The sequence below is a fragment of the Brachyistius frenatus genome, unplaced genomic scaffold (genome assembly GCF_029030835.1).
Source record: "Brachyistius frenatus isolate BFR_SWC_R1_liver_20210118 unplaced genomic scaffold, ASM2903083v1 Contig_11, whole genome shotgun sequence".
Classification (NCBI taxonomy): Eukaryota; Metazoa; Chordata; class Actinopteri; family Embiotocidae; genus Brachyistius; species Brachyistius frenatus.
Window position 1 is genome coordinate 7135724 of NW_027210610.1, and position 12605 is coordinate 7148328.

At 39.3% G+C, this 12605-nt stretch overlaps 1 protein-coding gene across 2 annotated transcripts in view; it reads right to left on the reverse strand.

Annotated features, from left to right (window-relative positions):
* Nucleotides 1–12605, reverse strand: part of LOC138617128 (A disintegrin and metalloproteinase with thrombospondin motifs 14) — a 44134-nt gene that overhangs the window by 18003 nt on the left and 13526 nt on the right. The window contains exons 4-6 of one of the 2 annotated variants that reach the window (XM_069691872.1): nucleotides 9965–10161; nucleotides 3618–3701; nucleotides 1038–1185 (exon numbers count right to left, since the gene is read on the reverse strand). In XM_069691872.1, the coding sequence (XP_069547973.1) occupies nucleotides 1038–1185; nucleotides 3618–3701; nucleotides 9965–10161 (429 nt within the window). Of the gene's footprint in view, nucleotides 1–1028; nucleotides 1186–3617; nucleotides 3702–9964; nucleotides 10162–12605 lie in introns of both variants that reach the window. The other variant, XM_069691870.1, reaches the window with a different exon arrangement.

Here is a 12605-nt window from a genome sequence, read left to right on the forward strand (position 1 = left end):
GTCATCTGGTTGATAAACTCAAACACTGAAACATTCTGCCTGGGAAATCCTTCAGCAGTTCACAAACACTAGAAATCCTTCACAGGATTGGATTGTTTGTAAATGTGGCTCATTAGCTCATTAGTACTTAATGATACAGTGAGACTTTTTGCATCTCCATTTGTACCATGAACTCATTCTATTTACCAAACAGCCCCAATATCTGTATTTGAACATAGAACCTACCATCTCACAGCTAAACTTTGACAAGAAAGTGTGATGTCTGCTCGTGACCCTGGGACACAGCACAGGGTCCAGTCCAGCACAGTGCAAGTTGCCATAGAAGCTGGGCTTGTTATGAACACAACACAACTGCAGCTATGGTAACATCCGGAGGTGCAACAAGCAAACCAGGTAGCCTTGGGCCGTCCTCTAAATATGACACATGTGCTTTAAAAGTCAAAAATATACACAGGTCAATACAAGATATTGAGCTTGTGCACAGAGGATGTTTGTTCATTCTGGACCCAGTTTCTCAGGAAGTTTGGCTGCTCACTTCAAATTTTTTTTTTTGAAGGGCTGAAAAGAAGAAATACAAGGTGAGAAAAATGCTAAACTGAGAGAACAGCATGTATAGCACAAAACTCCTCACGACTGCATACATGTATAGTTGGATCGAGAATAATCTACGGATTATTCAGTTTTGTTCATTCGAAACTTTTCTTCATACACAAACTTAACAAAACTAAAAATACATTTCTTGTTTTTTCTCTACATGCCAAAAACCTTCTTCAACTTTAGCAATCTCAATTGAAATTTTTTCCAGGGTGGCACCAACGTCAAGTCAGCAAGGTATTGGAAAGATATTTAGTAGTTATTTTCCTGCGAGGTTGCCGACGGCAGACTTGGGTCCGTGACCTCTGCTGCGGCACCCACTTTTAAGTTTCCATCGACCTTACCTGGGCAAGACTTGAAGCCAACCCCTTTGTGAATGGAAGCAGATATCAGCACTCAGTCTGCACAGGCCTCGATCGAGAAAAATACAGTACCTTGCATACCTGCGGGACCAAAATCTTGCCTTGTGAGGAAGATGGCATGGTCGTGGTACTCGGCGTGGTCGGGGTCACGGCGCTGCTGCGTGTTGGCCCATCGGCACACCTGCTCAAGGCTGCGAGATGGGTTGCCACGCTCGATCAGGCTTATGGACTGCAAAATGACAAACACCAGAGACAAAGTTTTAATAAACAGTGAATAAATTAGTAGCGTCTCACCTCATCAATCCCCTCTACAGGGCACCGTGCCACAATTACACTTTCTCTTCAGGTATGCATGAACTGAGAAAGTTGCAGGGAGGGAAGGTTTGCACAGCCAAAAATGACATCTATCTTATATTGTACCACCTGTACAATATAAGATGTACACATCAGCTTTACCACATGAGAGTGGGGCTAATAGGCTGAATGATGATAAGTGAAACACTCCAGATTTCTGTGTATATAACTTCAATTCCTAAAAGACCTAGAGAGCAGATATTGTGTGCCCTGAAATGTGCCACATTTACACTGTTAATATAAAAAAACAGTCGTGTGTATGTTTTCCTCAAATTGGCATGGAGCGTCAGAATTGGTATGACTGCTGGCAGATAATATCCAGGTGGGAACTGAACTAGAAGCAATGAGAAAAATAAGTGGAAATTGAGAAATGTGTGTTTCAATTTGACAACAGAATTCATTCATGAATGAAATAGTGGGGCAATTCAGAGCGACCCTGATCGTACACGGAGCGTGTGAGGCCAAGAGAAATTAAGGCACCTCGGAGGAACTGGAAAAAACATGACTTTTGTTCATGTGCTTGAAGCAGAGTTGGTGACATAATCAACATGTTTGAGCTCATCTAATTGGTGCTTTCTAAACAGCATCTCTCAGCTTTTGCAACCAGATAAAGAAGCAAAGCAAAAGCAAAATGCCCAGCCTCCCAGCAACATGTGTCAGACATGTAGATTAAAAGGCATTTGAGGACAGGTAGCATGTGCGTACAGCAAGAAACTCACTGGTGTCTGTTGCCGTGCATGTATATTGTACATCATTAGCATTTTTCTGCAGCCTGCTAACAACCAAATACATCAAAGGTGACATTAAACGGCAGCATGTGAACAGGAAAACAAACTTAAGATACATACAATTTAATAACACTACAAATACTGTAAAGGGCTGAACTTCAATTACCAGCAAACCAACAATGATGGATTTCTCTGCTTTTCTTCAGTATAACAATATATTACTTACTCTTCATGCTCCCACATTACAATCAGGAATGAGAACTAATGTGTTTACAGTACTTACTATAGGTGAAGCGGCATCTAAGTCTTTCATAACATTGTGAAAGCCACATGGGACTATTTCAGAATATCTATGCTCTGCATTATCCAGTATAATAGATCTATAATTCATCTGTTACATGAACAGACTATCACTGCCTACAGAGCTAATGTGTTGTATTAATTATTTCGTGCTGTCACAACCATGTGCTATGAAATATGTAATTTTTATTATGCAATGTTTACTTCTCTCCAATTTCATTTTACAGTTCTTTGGCACTGAGATTGAATACATTTCAGCCTTTGTGTTAGCTGTTTTTGCTGCTGTTTTGGGATGGGGGTGGGCGTTAAGACAGTTGCACTTCCTTGTAAATCAAACAGTAAGGGATTGACACTACCTGAGGCATAATCAAATTACACTTGACAAGTCATCTAACCAGAACGGTCGGATGAAGCCTGTTGGCTGAAACATTGACATAAACCACTGTTGTTGTTTTTTTTTAACTGAATGCCTATTAAAAAAAAAACTCATGACCCATCCCGAGTAGAAATGGCCAAGAAATCATCTTTCTCTAGAAGAAATCTGGCTACATAGCTTTACTGAAACCGGGTTGTTAAAGCTATCTGTTCACAGGTTACTTTGGTGCATGTACACACACTGATGGAGTGACATTTAAGGAATTACCCTTATTTGTTTTGATTGCCCAGAGTCAGATGAGAGGATCAATATCACGTGATATCTGAACACTAAATATGTCAATTAGTCTCTCTAAGCAGAAAAACTGGAAATGGGGGAAACCGCTATAACGGCTCTGTCCAAAGATAACAAAACCAGTCCAGCAGCCCCTCTAAAGCAGAACATCGAAGATCTTGTTTGTTTAATCTCTACAAAAAATGACAGTGACAGATGAGGTTTCGGTGAAGTGGAGTGTTACTGAATCCTGTTTCAGACCACAACAATACTTTGACCCTCATTCAATACACTGACATCTTTTTCATTAGAGGGTGATGAATTGTTTGTAGCTACTATACTTTTATTTTATTTTCAGACATAGTAAAGAGCTCAATCTTTCTTATTTTCATTCCAGATGAAATTGAATTCAATATTAATTAAATACACTTCCACTTCCTGTAGGCAGTAATTAAAATGTAATCCTGTACATAGATTTAAATCACTCTATTCTTATAAATCAGCAGGGCAGACTACGCAGGGAATAAAACAATCTCTGATTTTAAACCAGTTGAGCACTAATTGTGCTCAGTAGCTGTTTTAAAATATAATTGCACGTTGGGAAATGAGCAACAGTGTGACATAGCTCACCTGCCGGTACCCGACCATTATCATGCGGACGAGGACAATGTTGATGTTGGTGCCCAAAGATTCGTCGTGATAGATTTCATCAACCTAAAATAGGAAATGAACAGCATCTGTCAGCGAGAATGTAAAAGTACACTGAGCATGTAATAAAGGTTATTGGAAAACACCTTATAATACTGAGCAGAGCACACACAGGCCAATAACAGTCAAGCACATGGCTGTCCTTAAGACAGAGCAATGAAATAAACACAGTGCAGTCGAAGTCTGTGGGAAGGAAAGTACATTTTCGATGCAAGCTAAAATTAGAGTAGGCAGGACTTTCAAGAGACCATGACAAAAGAAAATTGGAGGTCTTTAGGTTCTTTATGGCTCCAGGAGGTTCCAAGAGATACAGTGCTGAGTAATTAATAGCCATTTATCAGTAAGTAGGTACCGACAAGGACTAAAAGATGTTAATTATTGCTGCTTCAACTATGGAAATCCCTCAGGCCCTCAGGTGAGGAAAAAAAAAAGGAGTGGAGTTTGTTTGCCTGAGTGTCATTATGTAAGCGCGCACGGTGTTTACCTCGTCGGTTCCTGTGTGAGGGTTTATTCTGAGAGTAATCAAAGGCACTTAAACACAACTTTCGCTCTGTTGCTGCTCCTGGAGGTGCAGCTTTCTATCCTGTTTAGGGAACATCTTTGAAGCTTTTAAGAAAAGATAAATAATGTTTTTAATTATTTGTGCGACAAAGGTAAAAAGTTTATATTAAAGTTAATATCGAGTCCATTAATTCACCTCTCGCTTGAGAATCAGTCTGCTTTATCAAAATCTGCTAAACCAAGAAGAAAACATTTGTTTGACACCAGCATTGTTCATCAGCATAAAACCTCTTGATTGTGCCGCTATACCACTTCTATGTTTTATTTCTGAGGTGCAGCGAACCAGCAGAGAGCACTTCAGCCACGAGGATCTATTTTTTTTCCAGCTTGGAATCGTGATGAAATATTTTTTTAAGACTGGCAACCGTCCAATGAAACACATTATGCAATGGCAAAGAAGGCTGACCCAGAAATGTGTGGATTGCTGTTTGGCTTTATAAGAATGCTGTGGTATGTAGATACATAACCCAGGGTCGAACTCGGAAGCCCAATTTCCATTTAAGTGTGTTGTATTTTCATCAAATGTTCTCTACATGTCGGCACTCACTCAGGGCCCCTGTGAAGGTAATCAGCCGCCTTGCTTTGCGGTTAATGAATAAAGTTCATAGGAGAATATTGGGTAGATATTTATTTTTCCATATATCAGTTAAGGAGTTGAGGCATGCAGTCGCAATAAAGACAATGTAATTTAGCTTCAAAAAGCACCCCTCACATTTCTCCATGTGACTTCTAAAGTTGTTCCTGACTGGTAATATATGGTTTACAACTGGCATTTTAAGGCCTGTGGGTTGAGACTGCCTGTGAGTGATTCATATATTTATATGTTGTGATACAAGCTTTCAAAATAATTTATCATCATTTCCTTTCTCTCAGCATGTCAGATGAGTTACTCCTGCAACTTCCAGCAAGTTTACCAAAATCACAAAAGTATATAGTTTTTCCTCGCTGCTCAATAAAGTACCAAACTGCTGTAGTGAAGAAATTTCCCCTCTGGGATTAATAAAGTGAATAAAAAAAAATAAAAAAATTAAAAATTAAAAAAAAAAAACTGAGACAATATGACAGCAGGGGAAGTTGTAAATCAGTGTTCACCATTCATATTATCGGTTACAATTTTCAACAATATTACCCAGAGATTCCTTATCTTATCTCAAATATATAACTGTTCCTAGACCCTCTTAGATCAGATTGTTAGTTAAAATGGATCCCACCCACAATACATTTATAATGCCATTCAGCCCACTGCTCGAGAAGGAAGATCCGCTGTGAGTTGTTATACTGACAGAACAACCTTTTTCCTTCAATGTACTTTTATATAAAACTGCTGCTCAAAAGAATGATATATGCTATATAGGGAAACCATGGGTTGACTTATTAAGTTGATAACCAGCTTTGTGACCCTGAGCTTGATGCAAAATTTCATGCGCGCTCTCCTATCATATCCATGGAGAAATCACTGTGTGGCCGGACCGGTGCTCAATAAAACATGTGTAACTCAGGTGTTGATGTTGAGCAAGCGACAAAACTTGGAAATCTTACTCACAAAAGTTATAGCTTTCCCTTGGTTTGTGAACTTCACAGTACTATTTACTACTCACATGGAAGAGGAGCAGTCTTGAAACTTTTTCATCAACCCTTGTAAAACAACTGTCTGTGGTTTTGAGGAAGTTACACACTGGAACTATTTCTTGGCTCTGCCAGTGACTGTCCAGGTGTTTCGCTCTGAGCCCTATCTTATGTTCCATGTTTCACTCCTGCCTCCTGTATCTCCCTATTTACCGACCTGACAGATGTCCTCTGACCTAAATCATCCTCCCAGTCACCTGTGTGCTGTCTGCAGAACTGAAACACTATTGAAAATTATCTGTGCCCAATTTCCAATCAACTCCCATGTATACCCCACTTCCACTCCATGCAAAACTGCAAAGTTAATAAGAGCCCTGAGGTGAAGCCGATGTTTTCATTAATGCTACAGCAGATCAGCTGTCGTAAAAATAACCAGTCAACATGAAAGATAGTATATGAGTATACAAAGCAGCAGAATTACAGGGGCCAGTCATCCATATGGGCAAGACGATGCATAAAAAAAGAACTACAGTGCAATTCGATAGCACAGCATTTCCATGGCTATAATTGTTATTGCAGGAACTTTCTTTTATTCAAATTTTGTTTCATTTAGAAATCTCTCTTTACAATCTTGTTTCAAAAAAAGTGTAAATTGTAAATAATAACAGAATATGATGATTTGCACATCATGTAAACCTTTATTTAATTGATAATAGAACAAGGACAACGTTTTAAAAGTTGAAACTGAGAAAAAAATATATGTTCATTTTTAATTTGATGGCAGCAACACATTTAAAAAAAAAAAAAAAAAGTTGGGTAATGCAAAAAGAAAAACCTCCCTGGTGAAACATCTCATAACTAATTAGGTTAACTGGTAAGAGATCAGTACCACGACTGAGTATAAAAAGAGTCTCTCAGCAGTGAAGATGGGGAGAGGTTCACCACTCTGTGAAAGACTGCGTTTGCCAATAGTGCAACAATTTAAGAATAATGTTTCTCAACATAAAGTAGCAAAGAATTTGGGGATTTCATTATCTATGGTTCAGATTCAGAGAATCCGGGTTAATCTGTGTTCGCAAGGGACAAGGCAGAAAACCAATATCGGATGGCCATGATTTTTGGGCCCTTCGGAGGCACTGTATTAAAAAATAGACCCAATTCTGTAGTGGAAATCATTGTATGGGCTCAGAAACATTTCCGAAAATCATCATCTGTGAACAGTTCATCACTGCATCCACAAATGCTGGTTAAATCTAACAAACAAAGAAAAAACCACATGATCCAGAAACCCTGTCTCCTTCTCTGGACCCAGGCAAAGGAAATCATGGATGTCGCCTTCTCCGGGCTAAAGTGGAAAGGGACCATTTAGTTTGTTATCAGTGCAAAATATGAAAAAGGACAGAGTGGGACAACATTTCACTTTTAAAACTCCAGCAACTGGTCTCCTCAGTTCCTAAACATTTACAGAGTGTTGTTAAAAGAAGAGGTGATGCAACACAGTGGTAAACATGACCCTCTTCCAACTTTTTGGAATTGTGTTGCCAACACCAAATTTTAAATAAGCATTTATCCCCCCCCCAAAAAAAAAAAAAATCAAATTTCTCAGTCTCAGCATTTGATATGTTGTCTTTGTCCTATTTTTTTTTTATTTCATATGGGTTTACATGATGTGTATATCATCACAATCTGTTTTTATGTACATTTTACACGGCGTCCCAACTTTTTTTTTTTTTTTTTTACCAGTTTTAGTGTCACTTTTATTGATATGATCAGTGATCCGAATCTCAAAATGAGAGGCATCACAAGTTCTCTCTGGTTCTTTCAGTATTTTGCCATTTTGCAGACTTTTAGAAGACAGAAATATCCAGACAATATGGCAAACAGAATAACAGACGGCTACTGCTTTGCTGAAATGCCAAAAAGTGAGTGTTGGTTAGCTTTCTCTGGGTAAAGATTTATGACTGCAGAACAAAAGTTCTGTCACTGAAGAAAGGCTATCTTGGTGGAGGTCCAAATTTACTCTGGGACGCAGGGTTACACCCAAGGCATTTAAGCAAATATTCCATTCACAGAAGCCTATTCAGGTCAATATATGCTGTAGAGAACCCTTGAGTGACCCCAAATTCTCCCAGATTTGTTACAATCTCAAATTTCTTGACTGGTCTATACTGACCTATATGTGTTTATGCTGGACCCAAAACAGAGAAACTGTTGAAAAATGAGGGCAGCATCAAAAAAATAGTATCATAAAGGTTCCATGACAGCATTTATAAATATTGAAATTGATTTTTTTTTTTTCTTCATGGACTCCGTTCTATGCATTGAACTTTAAAAAAAAATACACAACGTTCCGGTGATCCCAGCTGAGGGATGGGCCAACCCCACGTATATACTGGGATAATTACAAAGCCAGGAGGAGCACACAGGACTGAAACGGGACTCTTGTGGCTGAAAATGAGAATAGCAGCTGTGGGCTACAAGCGCGAGGTGTCTCTGGCTTGTGTACAGCATCACATTGACATGGACAAAACCTGGTCCCTGGTCAAACAACACGGCCATTGTGCAGCAGGCACCTCAGCAGTCACCTTGGCTTTGCGCAGACAGGATGTTCAGTAATCAATCCCTCAGGGAGAGTTTCTCCAGGTGGTACTACACATTCTGCAGCCACGGAGTAGGGATTCAGAGGGATTTGAATGGGCAGAGCTCTTTCAGACACAGCAAGCCTGTGGCTTACGAGTGGAACTAAAGAGTTTTGACCCTCACTTATCCAAACAGCGCTTTTCTTTCTCAAAGTTGCACATTAACCTCATCAAATTTTACTCAGCATGAGGGTACTTTTTAACTTGATTTCAATTAATAGCTCAGTCCATTCTAACTCTAAGGACTTCCTTAAATTCACTTCTCCTGCCAGTGATCTGAAATACTCTTAAGTACTTATCAGAGAGCACTAGACACCAAAGTCTGACAATCATAATGTCCTTTCACAGCCACTTTACAGTAAAATCAGCCAAAGCCATTAAAAGTCAGACATTTCTCTCTGCTGAAGGCATTTGGGAACAAAATGTGAATATAATATCCTAATTAAACAAACACATCATTCCATGAAAGCAGTTTGGCAGTGCAAGCGGACCTCTGGCGCTGGTTTCCATGACTGCCCCGTACAGCTCCCAGTCAACTTTCTAATTGGTCTAGTGCAGCTAATCAGACCACCATGCATGGTCCAAATGGTAACTGTTACAGAGTGAAACCAGCACCCTGTGAAAATCTGACTTGGGGGATTTGGTCCCAGTAAGTAGATTATGGTGGTAGGAGCTGGTGGAACCCATAATGAATGAGCTGAGAGTTTCTTTTTTTTTTTCCCTCTCTCATCGGTAATCCATCAACAATAAAAGAAAGTGGGGGACTGGGGACAAGTGTTGCAGGGTCTGATGTCAAACAGGACATCAGACACTGCCCAGACAAAGAAAGGAAAATGTAATCAACAATATCATCAAACTCAGCAGTGTTCATGTCAAAAAAGGATATTTCTAGGGCCACAACAATTATTTTAAGTATTTAATTGGCTATGTTAAACTATTTTGGTCATCAGTCATTTTAGAGGAAAATGTCAAAAAGTTACTTTTTTAATCTTCCCAGTTATTAATTTGGGGGCTTTTGGTCTGTTGGTGAGACAGCGCTGAGTGCACTGGACCCATTTGACAACTTTAGCATTATCTCTGCAGATGATGTAAATATGACCCATTACACAGGCCTTCTCTTCCTCAGTAAAGTTAAGTTTGTCTATTACCACATAATGTTGAGATTCAGTATTTTTTTGTAATCTTTTTCCATTTTGTTGCAGTATCCTTTGTTTTATTTTGTTGTTCTGACACCTGCGTCCTGATGAAAGACTGATTCTGACTAAAAACAAAGAAATTTAAAGACACCACTTTTTGCCTTTAAAAATCTGTGATGTTGTTTTTTTTTTTTTTTTAATCATTCCTTAATATCCTGAATACTATTAAATATCAAGCAATCTGCAAGTTAACTTAAACTGAAAATCATCTTTGGTTGCAGCCCTACATATTTCATGTTGAGAATTTGCATAAACTAGCAGCAGGTGGAGAGAATCTGAGAAGCTATTTGTGCAAGAATAGACTTACTATGTTCATGAGCGTGAGAACATAATTCTGCACATGCTCCTTGCCGTGGAAGCGCACAACCGAGTCATCCACAGCCAGCAGCACCTCGATGTTGTAGTCGTCTTTCTTCGCATGTCTCCTCTTGCGCTCCGACTCAGACAGTTTATGTTCGACAAGATCCAGAGCCGCGGGGAGGTCTGCGATCCCAATGTCTGCCACTGCAAAATATGACCAGGACATAAACAGGTCAATGCGCAGACTGCGGGAATCTGCTGCATGCATGATATCTCCTCTGTTATATCAGCCTCGGTGAAATATTACATGGCTGTGTCAAACCCGAAACAAAAAATGTCTTTAAGTCTCAGGATGAGAAGCTGGAATCCTTGGGGATTATTGACTGACAGGTCTGAGGACTCTGTATTTTGTAAGGCACTCCATCTTTCATCAAACTCTCCCTTTGGACTAAATTGCTGGCCGGCAGAATCAGAAGACATCTCCTCTTTGCTGCCCCGCTTGCAGACTCAACATGATATTTGCATTCATGTCATGAATCCCACCTGAGTCATACAGCGCCATGTCCAAACAACATTCATGCATGGCGTAAAGCTTGTGTGATATTTATTCATGTTATCTATCTGTTGCAATATTTTAAATGTATCAGAACTGAAACACTATTGAAAATTAGACTGCATGAACTAGATTTTACTGTTTCAGACCATGGCCTAAACTGTGAGATGCACAAGGTGAACAGTTGAAGAGGGCACGCACAACAGAAATAGCCTATTTGAAACATTGAAGCATCACAAAAGTGTAGCATGTCGTTGTGAAATGGGGATAATTGCAATCTTTTTGAATAAGACTCAAGCCTGCCAGATACAAATGGAGACGTGACATAATCTCATATATATATATAGCAGAAAATCAAATCCATAAACCATGGTATTTTACAAAAATACAATACAGACAAAGAGAATGTAATTGCAATGTTTTGCAAACCTCGTTTTAAGACCTATCTCGTTGAAAATCTCCTGAGAAGCAATTTATTTCAGATAAATACAAATATAAAACAGATAAATGCTTAACATCTGACGACTCATTTGCACCGGTTGCAATAAAGTAAATTATGATAAATGTGTTCAACAACTGCAAAAGATGCATACAGCATCTCAATAATGTGAGTTGATGACTGAAGGTATTTACAGTATTTAAAGTACAGAAACAGCAATACAAAAGATTTTTAAAAATTAAATAAATTCAATACTATTCAAGGACTCTACAGGAGAATCGAGCCTGTTAAGATAAAAGAATGAAAGCAATACATTCCTTGACAAGAAAAAAAAAGAAAAAAAAGAAAAGGAGGCTTAAAACAGGTGAATGAGTTGATTAAAATTGTTCCTGCAGATGTATGACCTAGAGAGTTACAGAGTAAAATGAAAAGACCAATGAGGTTTTACACCTACAGACCCCGGAGAAATTGAGTAACTTGTAGTGAGAGGCTCCCACCAGATGCTCAAGCTATTGTTGCAGCAAGAAACGAATAGTGAAGGAATTCATGATGGAGTTGGGTCGTTTGACTGTGAAGGAAAGGTCACTTCCTTTTCTGGCTCCCTCACACTCCCCGGTCCCCAGTACTACCACTGGAGCCCAGCATTCCTCATTTTACCGGCTGGTTTAGTGAAAAAAGTTTTAGCTTCTTGAAGGCAAATAATGTTTTATTGAAGTACATTTTTTACCTTTACGCTGTTTTTCATTAAGTATGTTAATCAGTCAGCTGGCAATTTCAGTGAATATCAAGACTGCAATCATTCTTGTCAATGTGACATTGTTGTTGTGTTTTAATTAAAGGCTGGGATTTATTGTTTGCAGACCTTAAAAAGTGACCCTGATGTGGTATCCTCTAGTGGACTGATGGTTGTATTACACCTTTTATCTCTACACCGGGGTGGCTAGCACTTTTTTTTTTTAATTTTCAGCAGGGTTGGGTTTTAATTCTCTGTGGGTTTTTTTAAATGAGTTTCTTTAAACATTAAACATAGAGATTTGATCTGATATTAATAAACTACATATTGATTAGCTCCGCTTTTCAAAAAATATTTGCATTATTAAAAGCAGGAAAACAAGTCTTGCAGAGTGGCAGAGAGGAGGGGCGTGTCGATGTCTTGTTTGATTGACAGCAGCTGGCAGGCTGCGACGCCAGTGTTTCACGGGAGACAAAACGGGAGACAGAGTGAACAAACTTACTCTGCCGCGTTAAGTCATGTTCAGACAGTGTGCTGTTAGCGGTACTGAAGTGTAAGGAGCAGACTAGCATCTGACTGTACAGAAGCTTCAGTTGCAGGTACACTTACTCTACAAGCTGTCTATTATGCTGCAGATGAGCAGCTAATTAGCTATCCAGCGTGCAAACTGATGTTACCAGTGCACTTTTACCAAGTTACAACGGGCTGAGGTGCAGGACAAGAAGTGTGTTCATGCTTGTAAGAATGTGAAACAGAAAGGGAGACTTCAGTAGGAAACTAATGTGGGCTGTTAGTTCTGTTTGTCAGTCTGTAACTCTTGTGGTGTGTCTGACTCAGCGTGACCACCTGCTCTGCTGGTGATGTAACTGCTTTATGCGAGATCTGATCGGCTGAATTAAATCCAGACAAATGCCTGATCTGAC